This window comes from Cottoperca gobio, chromosome 12 (assembly GCF_900634415.1).
Source record: "Cottoperca gobio chromosome 12, fCotGob3.1, whole genome shotgun sequence".
Lineage (NCBI taxonomy): Eukaryota > Metazoa > Chordata > Actinopteri > Perciformes > Bovichtidae > Cottoperca > Cottoperca gobio.
Genome location: NC_041366.1, coordinates 15,383,326 through 15,403,143, shown reverse-complemented (window position 1 = coordinate 15,403,143; position 19,818 = coordinate 15,383,326). Strand labels below are relative to the sequence as shown.

The 19,818-nt window shown below is 43.6% G+C and overlaps 1 protein-coding gene across 1 annotated transcript; it reads left to right on the top strand.

The window, feature by feature from the left end:
* The first annotated feature begins 739 nt into the window (after window positions 1–739).
* cplane1 (ciliogenesis and planar polarity effector 1) lies at window positions 740–19,146 on the top strand. The gene is given in 50 exon segments (XM_029444570.1): window positions 740–818; window positions 1,223–1,359; window positions 1,461–1,596; window positions 1,682–1,801; window positions 2,063–2,295; window positions 2,376–2,479; window positions 2,559–2,715; window positions 2,799–2,902; window positions 3,246–3,428; window positions 3,885–4,035; window positions 4,037–4,135; window positions 4,243–4,419; window positions 4,909–5,681; window positions 5,830–6,020; window positions 6,155–6,235; window positions 6,332–6,490; window positions 7,318–7,485; window positions 7,571–7,802; window positions 7,907–8,043; window positions 8,130–8,347; window positions 8,478–8,642; window positions 8,958–9,105; window positions 9,188–9,297; window positions 9,386–9,532; window positions 9,669–9,780; window positions 10,027–10,324; window positions 10,413–11,528; window positions 12,080–12,231; window positions 12,331–12,404; window positions 12,495–12,559; window positions 12,699–12,966; window positions 13,060–13,434; window positions 13,525–14,145; window positions 14,240–14,421; window positions 14,500–14,587; window positions 14,685–14,769; window positions 14,948–15,082; window positions 15,297–15,359; window positions 15,476–15,543; window positions 15,799–16,024; window positions 16,124–16,383; window positions 16,480–16,579; window positions 16,716–16,883; window positions 17,074–17,116; window positions 17,225–17,356; window positions 17,460–17,640; window positions 17,759–17,814; window positions 17,893–18,060; window positions 18,239–18,375; window positions 18,506–19,146. Coding segments are annotated over 49 exon segments (9,648 nt in total). The 5' UTR covers window positions 740–818; window positions 1,223–1,278; the 3' UTR covers window positions 18,907–19,146.
* The last annotated feature ends 672 nt before the right edge of the window (window positions 19,147–19,818 follow it).

Here is a 19,818-nt window from a genome sequence, read left to right as displayed (position 1 = left end):
CAGACCAGAATGTACCTGGCAGTGACAGTAATAAAGAGCTCCATCTGCGCCTGGCATGCAGAGGCAAATGAACCAATTAAGGTCTGCTGAAGTCTCCTCTTTCACCCATTCGCAATGGCTGCTGTCATCTTCATCATGATGAAAAGGAGAGAGTGCAAGGGTAATTAAATACCAGCAGGGGGCCGGGGGCAAACCTAATAACTCCATGTAACAAGCCCAATAAGAGAGCTTATTGCTTGAGGGTTCACACAACCCAAAGCATGTTAAAAGAGAAGAGGTCCACTTACTGCACACAAACATTCAGATGGTTACATTAATGGGCCTGCATGTTCCTCAGAGAAAATTGACCTTGTGGAGAGATATCTACAATAGCCCAGAGGCAAAGTACAAACAGTCTCGTATGCCATCGTTTATCTACCACACTGATCTTTTCTGCTGTAGTCAGAACTGGCTTCCATGTGAATCAAACCCTTTGCTATGCTGGGTATACAGTAATCTGTCTGTTGTAGCATTGCCATCTACTGGCAAAAGCATGCTTGTGCAGTTTCTGAAGCATGTGTGAATTGCCAGTTGTTATTGTCGTTATTGAGCGTCTTTTTGTATTATAACATTTGGCATTGAACACTTACTAAACCCCATTAATGAAATTCAAACGTTGATGTTTAACGTTGATTGTGTGACGGTTTGTGTTTAATACATAACGGAAAGTGCAGCTACGTTCCTACGGCAACGCGTTGAAGCTTCCCCCAAGAGGATCATGGGAAACGATTCTGGCTACTGAAGCGGAGGGAGTTTCGAAATATTTTGGATTAGTTACGGTATGACACGTAATAACGTAGTTATATTATAATTTGTGCAAACAAATGATGTGAGCATTTGAACATTTGACTATAACCAATGTAGCTGAAGTGCTCAGGTAAGGCTTTTTTTCGGGACAAATGCTACCAAAACTAGCTAGGTGGCTAATGCTAGTTAACGGTATTGTGGAACCATGGTGATGTTTTTTGTTGGTTTAAAACAACGGATAAAATTAGCTAGTAACACTTTAATATTGTCAGCACATGTCACTTAATGCTGTAACATATAAAGATTCCCTCGCATGCATAAGAGTGATTTTTCTAACTAGCTACGTAGCTAATCAGAATGTTTACATTGCAGACAATATTATTATGGCTTGTCAGCTAACCTATATATTTAACGTTATATCGTCTTGCTTGACTAGTGGATCCGGCAATCTCAACGAACCCCTTCTCGACGAACTGATGCTGTCTTTGAAACATGGAGCTAAAGTTGGAGGTTGTTTTGTCATCCAGCATCAAACGGAAGAAACCATGGCCGCGCTTCTGTTGGCTTGGGAAGGTAAAGACAGTAAAGCATTTCATCCAGAGACACTAACACTTTGCAATCCTTGTCACGGGAACATTAACGTTACTGTGATCCTGTGTTATGCCACTATTCAGGAGAAGGAGTCTGTGTTCCTGTTAGATGACAAACGGATCAGTGAGATCAACATGGTGTCTGGTCGCACCAAAAAGAGGACTCCAAAACTCCATCCTTTGCTCAACAGTGTGGTGACAATGGCTTCATCCCACAATGGTGAGTATAATGTGTAAACTCAAAGCAAAACACATATCACCTCTCAATTCTCACAGTAAATTACTTGTCTATTGTTGTTTTTCAGGGATATGGCTTTGTGGACTTTTGGTCTCAGGAGAGCTGTTTCTGTGGAACCGGGATAAAGACTTGTTGAAGACGGCTGCAGCAGTCCCAGAAGTAGTTCAAATTATTACTGCTGTTCAAGGTATACACATTACTGATACATGTACATACATATTCTCTCTTTGGTGAGACTGTAACATACTGTCACTTGGAGGATGTGTGCATTCAAGTACAAATTTGCTTCTGTTTGGCAACAGATTGTAGGTCGGTGTTTGTAAGGTGAAGTTTACTCTTTCACTGTTTTTAAGTTTAGCTGCTCATAGTGTATCCTGATTCCAGTTATTACATTTAAATTAAATATGAAATCTTCAATCTTTGGATTTATGTGTGTATTCTTTCTCAGGGAATGCCACGCGACTGTCACTCCAGGTTTCAGGGGATGGGATGCGTGCGCTCCTGGTAGCCACCACAGGGCAAGTGTTCCTGTGGGAGTGTATGGATGTCAGGGATTTGACGGGGGTACGAGATGGCACAGTCAAGGGACACTGGGCACATATACAGCCCCTTGAAGACTCCATTCTGCCTTCTTCACAAGACAAAGAAGCATCCCAACACACTATTTTCACCAAGACAGAGGTCTGTATAATGAAAACTATATATTTGACATATTATATTTGATATTTAGGCCTTATATCTTATTTTATCTCCACACATAGGTTATGGGTGATGCCTGCTTATCCGCCTTTGTTTTCACATCTGGGAAGAAGCTAATCGTCACCTGCCTGAAAATTCAGTGGGAAGAGGGCCATGTGAGAGTGGGGTGAGTGAGCAGGTCTATGTAACTGATGGGACTCTCATTGGGTATTACAGTGGTGTAAATCACACAATTCTCTTTGTAGTTCTGTGGGATACAGCATAAAATGGGCCACCAAGATATACCCCATGTCTCGTCTCACCCCGCCCTGCCAACCAGTGAAGTCCAGAGGGGCCTTGGTGCCAGCCTTCTCTCCAGATGGCCGTCTGTTAGCCATCGTCCTGAACCAGAGACAGCCTAAGGTGAGCATCTGACCTGTCTATCGTCTACGTTTTTCATCCCAGAAATGTGAATTAATATTTATATCTCCTCTTATTGAATACAGGCCACACAGGTCCTCTTTGTGAGCACACATAATTTTGTCTCAATATCAAGTGGCCTCGGAGGATGTGGAAGTAAGAAGATGGAGATCCCCTCTAAATACATAAGGTAATGGGAACATGTGTCGTAGTTGATGTTGTGCAGTAGCAGCCAATGAGAGGCTTAACCTGGGTGTCAACATCTGTTCGGTCACACAGGTCTAAATATTGCGGGACGAAGGTGTGTGACTCTTTACTTTAATAAACATAGTAGTGTTGACTGAGTGTGTCTGAGTTCAGCACGCCATTTCCACACTGCCTGTACAATTGTATGCCAAGAGGCGCAAGACACCAGGAAATGATCGGGTGTGTTGCATCACCTAATTGCCGTCTGTGATTAGCACTACTTTCAAATCTTTGCTGTACAGCGTATATTTATTTAGAAATGGACTTTTACATATCTTCTCTTTTAGGTCCTACTGGGTGGGCAGTGTGAGCTGGTCACCAGGCGCGCTTTTCCTGGCCTGTGTTCTGAAGAGAGGCTCCCTTCTTATGTTGGCTCGCCTTGGGGGGCTTCTCACTCTAACAAGCTGTGGTTGCAATGTGGACTTTGGGCCGGCACATTTTCTACCTCTGCACCCTCTCGTCACTTACCGGTAAACATTTGAGACAGTTTTTTTTACAAGCTATTGATTTGTTTGTGCTGAAGTTCTGTATTCTAAGTCCTCCTTTCTCCTCTGTGGACATCTTTGCTATTGAGTGCTTCACTTTCATTTGTCAGCATTAGAGCCGAGTAACCTTTATGTTGAGAGAATTGAAATATAAATCCAGTGTGAAACATCTAATGTTTTATTATTTGTAATGTCGGGCTGCAAGTAAAGATTATTTTCATTATTGATTAATCTGCTGATTACTGGCAATGATTGGTTTGAACTACAAAATGTCCAAAAAGTCTTCAAATGTCCAAAACCCAATAATATTTAGTTTGAGAATCTCTTGAATAAAAAAATAACTTTCATGATTATTTAATTATCTAAAAGTTGTCAGTTGGTGATCAAGTAATCTGCAGCACTAATATAATGTCTGTGATAAAAGTGTTTTATCCTCTGCAGTGCACCAATGTCTGCAGGGAAAGAGGATGCCTCTCCTTCCAGCTCCAGCTTGTCTGTGCGGGATGTCCTGAGGCAGCGGTATTCTGTGACATGGCACCCCCGGCTGTTGTATCTCATCGTGTCTGACGGCTACATGGCCACAGTTATGAGGGCTGCTGGATAAGCCTTCTCCTTCGCTGTTACTAAAAACACTTCTGAATGACACAAGCAAGGACCTTGAGAAGGCCAGCCGGATCCTGGATAAATCACAGGTGGTTAACCAGGGACTTCTAGAAGTTGGAATCTTACTCGGCTTCAGACTTTTGTATTTTCTTTCTGGAAGACTATTCTTAACAATATGGTTTCCTAACATTTTCAGATTCATGTGAGGGCATGGTTGGAGTCCCTATCTTGCCTGAACCTTGACAGTAGCGTTGCTACACACCGCGGGCCCAACACCTCAGCCTCTGTCGTTACAGAAGCCACAGATTTGCCACTTTTTCTGCAGGATCAGGGGACTTTGGGTGGTACCAAGGAGCTTCTTGAAAAAGTACAGGTAGGTTAAATAGTGCGACGTCTTGAGAGGTCGGGAGCTTTCCTCAGGGAGCACTGGAGGTGTGGGTGCAGGAAATGAAGACAGCCAAAACGTAGTTGTCAAACTTAAATCTTCTTACACAGGTATTTCTCTTACAGACAAACAAAACAAAACAGGTATTCAAATAAAAACCTCTAGTTGTCTTCTCTCCTCTCTCCACTGTCTCCCTCCCCCCTTTTAGCTGCTGTACTAGGGCAAGCAGCTGATATGGTACAGCAAACCTTGTCCTGACTGCCCTGATTGGTTTTGCAGTCTGGTGGCTTGTAATCCCTGCTGCATCCACCGGGAGGGAATGTATCTCCTGTCTATGACCCTCCCTCTCATGACATCACAATAGTTAAAGCTAGAAATGTATAGCTTCAGATTCTGAGTTTGGTGTAGGCTGTAGATATTTATATTTATTTGTATGTACCAATCTTTAACCTGCTGTTTGTTTGCGTGGTTTCCTAGACTTTCTTTGAGGATGACTCTGACGTAGATGGACCTCCTGCTGGCTCTCATGTGGAGGATGGCGGCCGTCTGGAGTTTGCCTCAATGTTCGACACACTCCACGCCCTGGACACACAGACTGACGCTGGACTTATCACTAGCCCAGATTTTGAAAAGGACTTTGTTGAAACAGAGAGGAAGACTCCTCTTCTTCGTCGTGAACTTGGAAAAATCCAGACTAAGCTGTTAACAGCTTGGGCTTTTGGCATGTCTCTGGGAAATGCTGTAGAAAACAGAACTCGTCTGCTGAAGCACGCCCTCTACTGCGTGGTGCGCTTTGCTGCTTTACTCCATCTGATCCCTCACTCCGCGGTCCACACTGGGAAAAAGAATAGCTCGGTTTCTACTTGCCTTCTGCACCTTCTCAAAGCCCTTCTGTCTTTTCTTCCCTGGGATAGCACTCACTCACATGGGCCTTGCTGCCTGGGGCTGGTGGTCGAGCTCAGTAAACGGCTGATACGCCTCCTGCTGACCCCTCACCCCGATGGTCAGTTAACATCTCATAGTCTATCCTCAGTCCTGCATATCTTGGAGCTGGTCTCTGATTCTCTTGATCACACCTACAGCCTAGAGCAAAGAACTATCTGGTCCTCTGCAGAGAAGGAATCTCTTTCCCAGCCAGCACAGCTCTGGCCCTCAGATGTACACTATGTGCCTCTGTTACAGGATGACAAGGAAGAGAAATCTAGTTATGTACATCATGCACAAGCTGTTCCCCGGCGACCATCCAGCAGGTACAGATCATCTCTCTGAGTCAGTGTCTTAATGAGAAAATGATTTGTTGTTGTGGGTCACAGTCTTAGTCATTGCTTAGTCATGTTTAGCTGGAATTTAAGTCTCAAAAGTCAAACAAGGTTGATTGATTTGCTTTTTTTTGGTCAGATTGTTGGGAGTCTGGCAGTGGGTCTACAAGATCACCCAGCAGTATATGGAGGAACTGAAAGGCTTTAAAGGCTGTGATGGCTGGGAGGAGGAACAGCAACAGTTGTCTGTCATCATGTCCCGGATCCAAACAGCTCTGCAGGCCACAGGAGAAAGGCTCGAGGAGCGTCTTACTCTGCTGAGTTACCCAGGTCTGTAGCAAAAGCACTATTTATATAACTGGTTATTGCACATACAGTAGTTTAACTGTTGAAGAAAAGCTTAAAGGGTTATGTCTGAATATGTTATTATCGTTGTTGTTTCGTATTTGACTCTTCTCCACCAGGTGAATATCTTTTCCTGTGTGGCTCTTACCCAAAAAGTGGCGATACATTACGGTCACAAATTTGCGAGGAGAGTGCCAAAAGTAAGAACCACTCCTTTTTTTTTTTTTTTCCCAATCGTGTGTACACCACACGGTCACATTCAGTCTGAAGTGGTAATCATGTGTCTTTCTGTTAAGACTGTGATCGTAGCGTCTTCAAGGAGACACGGCTTTGTCTGGCACTCCTCTACAGTCTGCTGTCCCAGTACCATCTGAGAGAAGCCCAGGAGTTGGGGGACCACATGGCCCGCCTGATCCTGCACAGGGACCAGAAGGACAACATGACCTGCATAACAGGTCAGACATGGTCATTATTCCTCTTTTAGAAGGGCTCAAGTGTGAGAATGTATTCAAGCTGTACATACTAATACATTAAGGAGGTGACAACATGTCATACCAGCCTTTGAGTCTCACTGTAAAGGCTGTGTGAGGAGATCCTTGATCTGGTTGATTTATTCCCAACATCTTTCCCAATTATGAATGTGGAAAATAGGGGAGTTGTTTTGTGACTAATTGGTCTACACAAAATGAATACATCCAGGTGCTAGAAAACTGGACAGCTGTTCTCAGTGGTGGAAGAAGTACTCAAATATTTTACTTCAGTAAAAGTGGTGAAACAATGTAAAACTTTTAGCATCAAAACATACTTAAAGTACCAAAAGTAAAAGTACTCATTCTGCACAATGGCCTAGTTTTTGTCATGTTATTGTATTTCTGGATAGCTTGTTTATTGTACCAAGGGATCAATACAGTTTAACTTACCCTATATTATATACATTATATGTATATAATATATTCATATTCAACATATATCAACAAATCATGTATTATTATATTATATATATAATAATACATGATTTGTTGATTTATATTTTAAATTAGTAATCTGAATCTTCTAATTAACTTTAGTTATCAAATAAATGTACTGGAGTGAAAAGTACAATATTTGCCATTATACAATTAAGTATAAAGTATAAAATACTAAAGTCCAACTATCCTCAAAATTGCCTTTTAAGAACAGTAGTTACTTCCCACCACTGGCTGTTTTTAGTAATAACTGATGTGTCCAGCCTCAACCATCACACGCTGTGCTCGAGTTGGTTATTCGCTGTGCCTTCATGCAGCAGACTCTCTTCCCTGCCCGTGGCTGCCGATGGACCTTCACAGTGACGCAGCTTGTGCTGTGGTTCAGACGCTCGGGAGATTCATGGCCTCTTATTTCTCCAACCAACCCCTCTGCATCCTTCCCCCTCACCATGTGGCCGTCCTGCCTCCGCTACATCTTCCTCACGGTGTGTTTTCGATTATTATTTATATTGCTATTTGATTTTTTTTTAGAAACCCTATATATGTGTAATACAGTATGTCCTCTCTCAGCCCCTGGTGTTGAGCGCTTGGTGTCACTGTGCCAGGCGGAGGTGACGAGAGCAGTGCGACAACAGCAGCTGTCAGAAGTATGGACAGTAGACTACGCCCAGGACCTGCTCCTGCTCGGGGGTCTGCTTCCTGAGACTGTGTGGTTGGCGTATCATCTCGGGGACTGGAAGACAGCGGCCTCTCTGAGCCTGGCCTATACGAATTACTGCACTGACCACTTTGACTTCACTCGGTCAGTGTGGAAGCTTACACTGTATTTAAGGAGTGAATGGAATTTCTTAAACTTTTACCATGTTGTGTTTTCATGGAACATCTCAATTCCATCTTTTATGGCAGGCTCAGGAGGAGAGAGCTCCATCTGCCAACAGCTTTAGAACCAGGAAGCATCTTTCAGGTTGAATTGGAGTGTCTTCTTGGCAATACGTCCGAGTCCCAAGAGCGCAGAGATAAAGATGGAGACAAGAGCTTCACAGGTTGGTGAGACCTGACATCTGTAAGATGATCACAATTCACACAGAACCCTTTGGTTTTAATCAACGCTCTCGACTCCGTTCACTAGACCCTTCGGAAGGAGAAGACTGGGACTTGTTGCAGGTTTCCATACAGGAGATTCTGAAGGCTTCAGTCATGGCTGGAGTAAATGTCATGTCGTCACCTTTGTCTTCCTTGCTGGACACAGCCAAAGACCTGTGTTCTTGCCTGCCTACCTTGGTGCCCAATGGACTGTATCTGCCCTCCCCACCTCTGTATTGCCCTCAGCCGTCCCCCAACACACAGGTACATAACATAGAAGATAAACTTTTACACGCAGTATGTTTGCATATAAACTTTATATGCATATTTATATGTTGTGTGTGTGTGTGTGTGTGTGTGTGTGTGTGTGTGTGTGTGTGTGTCTCATGCTTAGGACCCAATTGGGACAATAGGGCAGTTTGCAGAAGTTGCATCACGTCACAAAGTGTCTGGAGTTCTCCAAAGATTACTGTTACTTCTGAGATCTGCACGTTGTTGCCATCCTGCTGCCCAGTGGTACATCAGCCAACTGCGCCATTCCAGACACATACTACGCAAGGTACTTTCCAAGACTGAAGGTTTTAAAAATATATATATCTGGTTTAATAAGAGAATTAATGGTGAGGCTTGCAAATACAAGAGTTTGTTCTAAAAGACACTTTCTTCTGAAGGAATGTCAAATCTTTTTCTTTTTTCTACAAGTGAGTTGGTCCTGCAGGAAAAATAGGAAATTAGAATAAAGATGAAACATTGTGCATACATTGCCGTAACTTAATTGAACTTACTGACAGTGTTTTAAAAGTAGGTGATTCCACTTTTTCTATGAAGTGACATGCCATCCCTACATAGAGCAAGTATCCTACCTTGTTTTCAGATCAAGAAGAAGTACTCCTATCCATCAGCCGCTCAAGAAGAAAAGGCTTTCCCAGAAGGCCTGATGAAGTTCGTCACCCGTGGTGGATTCTTCAGACGGGGGCCTAATAAAGACGGTCACCTGGACCCCGACACCGTTCAAACTCTTAGTAAGACGCAACTCACAGTAAACTGCGTATAATCAACGATCTCCTTTCACGTCGTGCTTATTGAGTATATTTTGTTATTGAGTCTGTTTCAGGGAGCTGTGTGGTTTGTGCTGGATGCTTCATGTCAGGGACCAGCTCTCCATTTCCTGCAGGAAGTATCAGGCTGCCAGACAGCGTGGTAGAGATGAGCAGGTAAATCAAATTGTGTTTGAACGTGTGACATGGTTATGTATAAATATCCTCAGCCATGGATGATGATGTGTGTATTTGTGTCCCTCAGATCGATGGTTCAGAAGTGATATCAAGCTGTATCGAGGCTCTCCGCTGGGCCTGTCGGTTCCTGCCTTTCTCTTGCTTCCTCAATGCTGAGGAGATCCTCCAGGACATACTGCTCAGCCTCGTGTCCGAACTTCCTCCTCTCTCTCTGGTACATAGGACTGTTTAAATGGCCTTTTTCTTAAATAAACAGTGTATCTAAGTAAAACAGAATGACCTTTAAGTGAGTAAATTGCTCGTCCTCAGCCTGTTCTTCTTCTTCTCCTTCTTCTTCTTCTTCTTCTTAGGTGGCAGACACGTTGGTGCGAGCCTTCCCAGAGGAGGAAGAGTCTGTAAGAGTCGCTCTGAGAGAGAAGTATAACTCACAGCTGCAGAGACTGAGGCGATGCAATGTCCTTGGTACGAATATATCTGTTCAAAAAAATCCTGATAGCTACATTTTAATACTGATATGTATTTTCTAATCTATACAGAATCTAATGAAAGCCCCAAAGACCATTTGTTCTGGTTTCTGTGCTTTGATTCATTCTGGTTACATATGATCACTATATGCTACTTTGGTTCACAATCCTCAAAGCTGTGTCTATTCCTGTTTAAGTGATGTATTTATAAATGCCACTCTACATTATTCCGTTTGTTCTCCAGATGGGGAAAAAGAGGAGATGAACGAGTTGATGATGATTGTGATTCAAGACAAATTCAGGCAGAGGAGAAAACATCTTGGGCGTTTGACGAGGCACCTGGCCCCCCCTGAGCTTCATCTGTGGGAGAAAGAGGAGGAAGTGGAGGACAGGGGAAGCAAACATGGGATGGCCATGTTGAGGCAACTCTCACTGGGTACAAGTCTGAGCACCAGCACCTTAACTGACTGTGGGTTCCCCCCCGTGTACAGCGATGGAGACACAGTGGATACTACATCTGAGGTTATATCTCCTGAAATCAGGTTAGCCAGTGTGAAAAGGAAGCACTGTCATTACACTAAGGTAGCACATGTCTATGTTGTGTCTTATTCTCTGTGTTGTTCTTTGCAGGGGCAAAAAAGCAAAAAAGGTCAGAGACAGAGAACATGCAAAGAAGTCCGCTGTTAAGATCGGAAGCGTCATTCAGGAGGAGAGTCAGCCAGGCGATGCCAAGGAGAATGAGCAGCCCTCCCTACCAGTGGTTGGCACCTGGGAGTTTGAGCTGGAAGATGAAGAGTATCTCAGTTTCCTGGAGCTCTTCCTCAGCTATGTGCTAGAGAAGGATAGTGCTGATGGAGACTCAGGAAGTGAACTTCCTTTGTTGAAGGGCTTCTCCTCCCAGCTGCGGGAGAGAGAGTTGCATTCTCTCACCTTTGATGTGCTCACAACTATTCATCGACGTCAAAGAGATGTGCACCATCCGGCGCGGAAACACTTAGGCAATGATCCTCCGGTGTTCAGAGCTGGCTGCTGCTACAAGCCCGTGAAACAAGTTGCAACTCCGGAGCTTCAAACCTCCTCCGTCTGGAGTGAAGCTCCCGTATCCAGAGCTAACCTTTCTGTCACGTCTTATCCTGGGCTGAGATCTGGCAGGCAAAAGGGTTTGTTTGGCCTCCGACAGCAGAGGCCTTCAGGCCACGGAATGAAGGCGGGGCTCTTTGGTTCTGAAACTAGCAATGTTCAAAGTGCCTTTCCCGCGGGGCAGCCTTCAGAGAGCTTGGTATTTGGCTCCTCAACTTCCGTGGAGGCTGTGATTGAACTGCAGCAGGGCCTGGGCTCTAAACTAGAGGCTCAGTTTCCAGAGCTGGGCAGGCTGCTGGAGTGGATGGTACGCTGGGCTGACAGGAGGGTGCTGCTGGGACATCATGGCAAAAATAAGAAAGAGAGGGGAGCGGGGGATGGAGGAACAGCTGATGAAGGAGTAGTGATCCGCGTCAAAGCCTCGGCGCCTGCCGTCCTCACGTCCCTCGGCTTGCTGGAGCGCAGGTACATCGCTCTACTCGGGACTGACCGCTACAGAGCCCACATCCAAGTTCCAGAAACACAATGGATTGTAGCCCCTGTGTTGCAACCTGAAGTGCATAGGAATGTGGAGAGAGAGAGCAGCGTTGACACGGGCTACCCTGGATCAGCCAACACTCCCATCATTGGTCTTGATCACAATATACAGCATGGAGAACTGTCCATGTGAGTTCCCCATGCTTTTATTTATAATGGTTTATTAGACATGAACATCAACACACACAATTGTCTTTTATCATTGATTTTAAATTCATTTTAAATGTGTGTCACAGTCTCTGATAAGTGTCAGCAGACTGTTCCATGTGTGAGCTGCTCTTAATGAAAGAGCTGATAGTCTGAAGGAAGTGCTCGTCTTAGGTGTTATACAATCCCCTTGTGCCACAGATGTGATGTGTCTATCATCAGTTTGTTCTGCTTTATAAATGCACTGGGGGGGAGCTATAAGCCATGCAGTATGTCATAGACAAGTGTTAGGACATTTTATGACATTGGGGTTTGGCTTCCTGTCAAGTACTTTAAGTGGTGGTTTGCTGACTGTACAGATCTGAGCGACAGTAATTGGACACATGATGGTGATGTAAAACATGTATGTGATAGTGTATAATTTGGAGTTCCATATGTTGTTTTGTTTTGTATTCACTGATTCATCTTTTTCTTTTTTTTTACTGTAAATATGAATAACTTACTGTTTTTATATATTATTTGTTTCCTTGCAGTGGTTCTCGCACAGATGAACCAGAGGAGCTGACATTCCACAGAACACCTCTCCCTAATGAACAGGATCAACTGACCTTTAATGCTGAGCAGAGACAATCCAGTTCACAACAACCATCTCTTGATGACTTAGATGTTACACCTGAAAAAGAAGGTAGACTATCTAAGTGTACATTGGATCATCAAAGTTATGTTATTAGTAATGCAGACTCTTATAACAGAGTATATTAATTGATGTGTTTGACATTTGTAGGCAAAGATAGTAGCAGTGAGGGCTTGGAAGTGTTGTCCTCTGTCATCTCGGGAAACATCTGCTCGCCTGAAACGGTGAATATTACCACTCAGGATTCCCATTCTTCATATGTATCACCAACTTTGTCAAAACACACAAATAACTGTTGCTTTTGTTCTTTGCAGAGTTTAAAGCTTGCAGACCTGGACTTCTCAGAAAACGCTGAAGACGTGTCCAGCTCCACCTCTCTGTGAGTTTGTACTTTGCAAGAACACACATGAATGTGTAAAGGTCTTTCCCTCAGGAGAGCCATTACTGCAGTGAGTTCTGTAGCAGGAGTTTCATCGTTGTTGACATTTGATGTTGAAATTGCCTGTTTTATGTTTAAGCCACAGTCATGCTAAAAGCCTGCAAGCCCCCCCGCACCCAGAGCCCCAAGCTCTTCCCACTGTCCAGCCTGAGGAAGAGGTCCATGCAGAGCCTTCTGGTTCAACTGGAGTGCTGCTCCCCAACTCACCTGTGGATCCTCCGAGCCTCCAGCCACAAAGCTCCACAGCTGGGCCCCCCACTGCGGAATCTATACCCAATCAGCCATTGTCCAATCAGACTCCGCCGATGCGACAGCGTCTGGGTGAAGACTTATTCCGATTGGTTCAGGTAAGAACAGGCTCACCAGAAGTGTTAAGGTTTTGGACCCAACTGACTCTTTAGATTGATTCTAATCTGAAGTATTTGTGTCCTTCATTACAGCATATCAACTACATGAGCCTGATGGACGTTTTGGGAGCTTCATTTTCTAGCCTGCAACTTGCCCAACAGAGCTCTTCTTTGGCTCAGTCCAACATGAACTCCTCACACCCTAATGTGCCGTCATCTTATGCTACCAATTTCATTCCTCAGCCAAGTGCCTTACCCGTTCAAACCACCATTCCTGTGCCACTTCAGACACAGGCACATGTGCCAAGTTCAGGATCCAACAACCTTCAGTTCAGTCAGGCCTCTGCAGGTCTGTTTGCAGAACAGCCTGTCATGCAAAGCTCAGGGAAAACCTCTCCAACAGGAGGCCAGCATCACACCAGCAGGAATCTACCCTCCACCGCTAATGGCGCAGGTGTAAGTTATCAGGTATTGCTCAAGTTCTCTGTTGAATTGTGACACATTGTACTTAAATCCCAGTGAAACCAAGCTGAATAAACAAATCTTTTTTTTATTCAGGAAATGCAGCCACTCTCTGTCCAGGCGATGTCACCAGAAATCCAGTTTAGGGAGAGCAGGAGGTTAATCCCACCCTCGCAGGGGCTTCTGGCCACTACTGACACAAGTCATGCTGTTCCCAGTGCACCTGTGTTACTGCCTTCTAATGACAGCGTACAAAGTGATCCTGCTCCCCAGTTCCTGGGCTTGAAGTTACTTCAGCTCCACCGTCCTGCAATGGCCCAGCAGAATGCCCCACACCATCACACTGCAAACCCTACTACTATAGAATCCCATCAGCACAAGCTTAAAAACAGTCACCAATCCACCTCGGTTCCAAAAAGACAACTCGGCTTTAATCCTCCACGTGAGCAAACTCCCAGGAACTCTCAACCCGAGGGTGAGACATCAGAGAGATCCAGGGGGCAAGGGTTCTCCCTACCTCCTCCTGCTTTACCAGCTCACACAGCTGCACCGACGCAGGGCATTCGTCTGCTGCACTTTCAGCCTGTTCCACACGGCAACACCACTTTCCCAAAACTCCCCTTACCCCCTTCCTCCAGGCCCACTATTGTCATTGCCGCTCCGATGGGAGAAGCACCAATGATCAAGCTTCTCCATATAGATTCTGGACCACAAATGGCAAGTAATTCTTCTATTATTATAAGGATTTTTTTATAGGGTATAATTAAATCTTACATTGTGGTTAATGTACAGATATCTGCCTCTGCCACAGATGTTTCCCGAGGCAGCACCTTCTGCCCAAATGACCCGTCTCATGTCCATGGAAGAGTTGAGAAGTTCAGCGTTCGGGAGGCAGAGTGCCGAAGAGGCTCCCCTGCGGTTGCTCAGAGTAGACGCGCCCGCTGAAAGCTCTAGAAGAGCTACCACGTCTTCCAGCTCTAACTCCAGCAAGAGGCAATCACACATTTGTTTTCGTGTTGTTGATTTTCTTTTCAAAGCTACATTGTTTTACTCACTGTGTGTTGTTTATAGGAAGAAGAGGAGAGAGGAGAAGGCGGGGAGGGCAAGGAAAGCAGAGGTCAAGTTCAGACCAGATGAGTCTATCATCCCTTCACAAGAGGTAGACACAAAGTTAACTCCAATAAGAAGTATTTTGTGCTACTAGCAACACTTTAGTGTAATTCCACTGTCACTTGTTTGTTCCAATATATCTACAGCCAGCACATGAGCCTGTACACGAAGAGCCTCCAGCTGCGGAAGAGATCCCCCCTGGACAGGATGTCGCCAATTACGCTCAATTTGGTTAGCGTCAAATGCACACTATGCACACAGCAATATTATTTAAAGTCTCACAAACGCTCCTTTGTCACTGCCGAGGCCTTTAGATTCACATGTGGAACACACAGTTAGTTCATCGCCGGACACTTTGGAACTTTATAATGTCGGTTCATTTGTTGTTGTTTTTCTAATGAACTCCCAGGGGCCTTCGATTCTGTGCTGACTGGTCAGAGATTATTGGACAGGGCAGAGTCCACTTCAGCTGAGCTCCATGCTTTTGCTTCTACATGTAAAAGACCCCCAGAGTGCCAGGATGCTTTCACCAACACAGACCCGGGTATGTTAGAGTCTGGGTTACGATTTATACAGTCACGTTGTAATAACATTCCACAGTTGTTGCTTGTATTTGGAATTGAATGGACATGCGTTTAAGTCTTTATGAGTTGTAACATAAATTGGATTTCTCTGCTCTACCTGGTTTGTTTTAACTGCCCGTTTTCCAAAAACCTAGATTTCTTTAGTATGTAACGTGTTGATTATCTTTCTCTCAGCCTTTCCTCCCACACTTGTGGATAAAGCAGTGTCAGCCTCTGTGACTGCCACTAGCCCCAAATGTAAGTGGATTTTTAAATCCCTGGTTCAAAGATAACACGTGGCTTTTTATTTGTAGTGGACATAATGAGGAGTTAAACATCATGCGCTTGTGTATGTGTGTGTTTTCTCCCTCCAGCACAAAGGAGTCTGCACTTTGGCAATGAGCACCTTGATCAACACACAGAGGAGTTAGAGAAGAATCTGGTAAGAGGCCAGACATACAACCTTAATTCCACTTTCTTAGTGTACTCTTCTGCGTGTAGAATTAAGTATACTTAGTACAACCTGATGTCCTGACACAGAATATACGTGAACATGGTCTTCATACTTCAGATTTTTCTTCATGTTGTATGCACACTCATACCGTTTTGATGTAAAACTGGTATTTTAGCAAGACGGTACTTTAATTATTGTATATTTGAATTCACTTTTCTTTGTTTCTCTGTCTTTGTCTCTCAGGGTCTGGATGGCCGGCAGTTTATAAGCGTCTTGGATCTAGAAGACAAAGCCGTGCATCAGGACTTGCCAGCCTGTCTCAGCCCAAGAGCACACGATGTTCTTTCTACCCGCCCTTCCTCACCTACATCTGCTCAGCTTCACGTACTTGCAACTTCTGTTATTAGAAGTGGTGATCCACAACCCGTAATCACAATTCCAGAAGATCTCCACTGGAGATCTCACACAGGTCTTTATATATCTTTTATATTGAAGGGTCTAATACACTGACTACAATCAGACCAGGGGTTAACTTTGGTCCAAATATCTATTGTACTGTACACTCTAGATGTCCCCGAGGAGTCGCCGTCACGCAGCCACATTGAGCCCGACAGGGATGCAGAGAGAATCCCTCTACACGCCATCGTAGATCCACCTGACTCTGAAGTCTGTAAAGCCATAAAGAAGCAGAGCGTTGGACCTCACAGCGCCTCATCCACACCTCCTACAGTCTGGTTCTCCTCCCGCCTGTCAGAGCTGGACGCTCAGCTGGCTGCTCTGCAGGACATCGCAGACAATCTGGAGATGGACTTTTCTAACTCCAGGATGGTACATAAGCATGTTGTTTTTCATCATTTATCCTGCTAATGTTATTAATGACACGCACTGTTTACAAATTGTCTTTGTTTGTTGTTCTTTGTGTAGCTGGTGAACACTATTGAAAAGCTCACACCAGTCTTGGCTCCCGATGTGAAGAGTACCACAGCAGTGAAAAAGACAGTCAGACTGTCTGTCCCACAGGAAGGTATGTCTTAAACCACTCATCCGTTATAAGAGCCAAAACGGCATAGAATATTATATTACAGTGTAAGTGTTGAAGGTTTGAAAGAGTATTATATAACACTTTAATGTCTCTCTTGTACAATCTCTGTCTCTTACAGCATGGTTACCACAACTGGACACTTTAACTGAACCGAATACATCTGAAGAGGAAGAAGAAAATGTGCTTCATAATGACTACTGGGCTCCTGAAAGGAAGCCATCTTTTCATTATTCCACTTCTTCTAACAGTCACAATGCTGGTCCTTCCTACCTTCTCACCCCTCCAAGTAAAGAGGCATTCTAATCAAACATTTCCTAACTAACAACAAACAACTGCATTTTTAGTTGATGAATTTTCCTAAAAACAATGTTTTTGATGGATTCTTTATTTTGTATAGTCAGATACATGTTTTTCTTCTATCAGTAAAGTCATAATGTTAAAAGCTACTATTCCATCTGTTTGTGTTGCTCCCACAGAAATGAAAGATCTGCTGACTGACGTGTCTGGAATATCTTCTATGTAGGTTTAAGTAAATCTTAACCATGTTATGACTCACATCATCTATTGTGAATGTGCTTACCGCTCTGTTACTTTACAATACTCCTCCCTCTACCTGTCCATCTCTAGATGGGCCGATGAGAATCTGGGTCAGACTGGGTTATCCGATACGGCAGAAATCCTAGACGAGTTGGTGAGAGAAGGGTATTTGTCCCCGACTGACCTGGACTTGTCCAATTCACAGACTGCATACTTTAGCAGGTATGGTACCTACTAAGATTCAGTGCTGTCGAAATGTCTACCTAACCAACTATGATTTATCACCGTGCTGAAAAGAAATGTGACCCCCCCCCCCCCCCACTAGCAGGCTGGACCAGCAGCAAAGTAGCTGGATGTCGCAGAAACGTGTCCTTCCAGAGGATGAGAGGAGAGAGCTGCGGATCTGGATGAGAAGGAAACAGAGGGAAAGTCTGGCTGTTTATCAAAAGCACCGAGAGAGCCTGAGGGAGAGGGAGCGCAAACCTTTTTCTACCTCTGGAACTGTGGTGAGATATGTTTACTAGACCTGTGTACCTCTTTTACTAGAATTTATATTCCATTCTATGTTATTAAAGAAAATCTATATTATATCCACTTTTCTATTCGCCTGCTCTTCCTTTGCAGAAATCAACAAACAAGAATCAAGCAACCGTTTGGAGAACCAGAGAGGAGAAAGAAAAGTAAGTACCTGTTTACATTGTCAGTGCAAAAGAAACATGCATAATATGCGTAACGGTTATTTCCATTTGATTTAATAGGTTCATGCTTCTGGAGCAATACAAGCAGAGGACCCGTGACGCCTGTTCTTTGGCCAGTGACTTTCCCGCCAGTCCTCCAGCCCTACGCACTTCTTCACAGGCTGAATGTTCACCAGTGCCTTTAACTACACGACCCAACTCCGCTCCTCTCTCTGGTAGCACTCACAGGTATCTCCTGCAACAGTAATCTGATTTAATCTTGTCTCATTAAGGAATATTTACACTTTGAACAATTCATTAACCATTCGTTCATTATTCCACAATGATCAGATTCTGCACAGAACCAAAGCTGTAGATTGTAAACGTCTTGTTTAGCTGGTAATAGCGGCATTATCTTTTTTCTCAGGGACTACAATGTGTCTGCCGATGATAAAATAAATCTTAAATCAGGACAAGCTCAATCCCACCTTCGTCCATGGACTGCTGAGATGCAGGGACGGACTTCAGAGGACTACCGCAGGAGACTGGGACTACATAGACCAGGTATCATAATGATATTCAGCTACATTGGTGTCCTGTAGATTACTGAGCAGCTGTGTGAGTATCAGCTGTTGATAATACCCTGTAGATGCACTTTCACTTAACATGTTCATGTTGTGTTTTTTTGTATTAGTTACTTCTCTGCCAAGAGACCGTCTGTCCCAGGTGACCAGACGTGGTATGCTCACGCACACAAAGAGCCACACTAAACTGCACACAGCCAGCCAGAGTGAGGAGCGCCATGTCGGGGAGCAGAGAAAGACGGGGCCGAACAAAGGTCCTTCAGGTGGGGCTGCTGTAGGGAGAGGGATCCTGAGGGAGCACACGAGGATGGAAGAGAGAGAAGAATTGAATAGGCTGCTGGAACCAGAGGAGTCGGACATAGTAAGACTGCTGGATGAGCAGGATGATGGCGCCAGAGCTGGCGTGTCAGCGATGGACTGGCTGGACAACCTTTCGGAGAACGGCGGCAGCAGCCTCAGCAAAATAGACTGGGCCGCTATCGAGAGGATGGTGGCTGCAGAGGACGCTTGAGCTCGAGTGTCTCAAGTAGAGGAGAAACAATACCACGTCGACACTGAAGTTGATAGTATATTACTGGAAAACACTTCCAAGATTGTATGTGCCTATTGAATACAAAATATAAATATAAACATTTTAAAGCATATATATTTTTTATTTTAGATATATTTAATAAATTAGATATGATCAGCAGTGATATTAAATATATTTAGGAGAGATTGATGTTGTATTGGTAAAGAATAATAAATGATATGTGATATCAGAATTTTATATATATATATATATATATATATATATATATATATATATATATATATAAAATCTAAGGAGTACTTGCACTGACCTCTGAAGTGATGTCTTATTCAACATTTAGGTTTGTGCCATTTGTGTGTAACGTTTTCTACATTTATAATTTATTTTTGTACAGACTTGACTGTCCCAACTATTAAATATAGTTTCCTTTTATGTTCATTGTTGTCATTATTGTTTAAGTAGCCTGTGACTGAAAATGTGAATTTCTTTGGGCTCGCTTTATCGCAAGTCTGATTTTTCATTTGTCATTTTACTTATCATACTATATTTAGTCTTTGGGCACATGCGACTACTGTTTATTTTAATTTTTTTATTATATATATTTTAGGAAAAAACAGTAGTCCAAAATCAAATAATTGTTATCTGTGCCTTGTAAAAAAATGAAATAAAAAAAGATATGGAAGACATTTAATAATCACAATGTTTTTCAAAAATCCTGATTTAGACTTGATAAAAAAAATATGTTTCATGTGATCTAAAACATTTCAAAGTTGTACTGTTACTTGCCCAACGTATGTCAGTACCAGATTTCAAGACTTTCAATCAGAACAAATATGGATTTTTTTCCTTATCACACCAAATAGGCCTATAGTTCCTATTAACTATTAAATA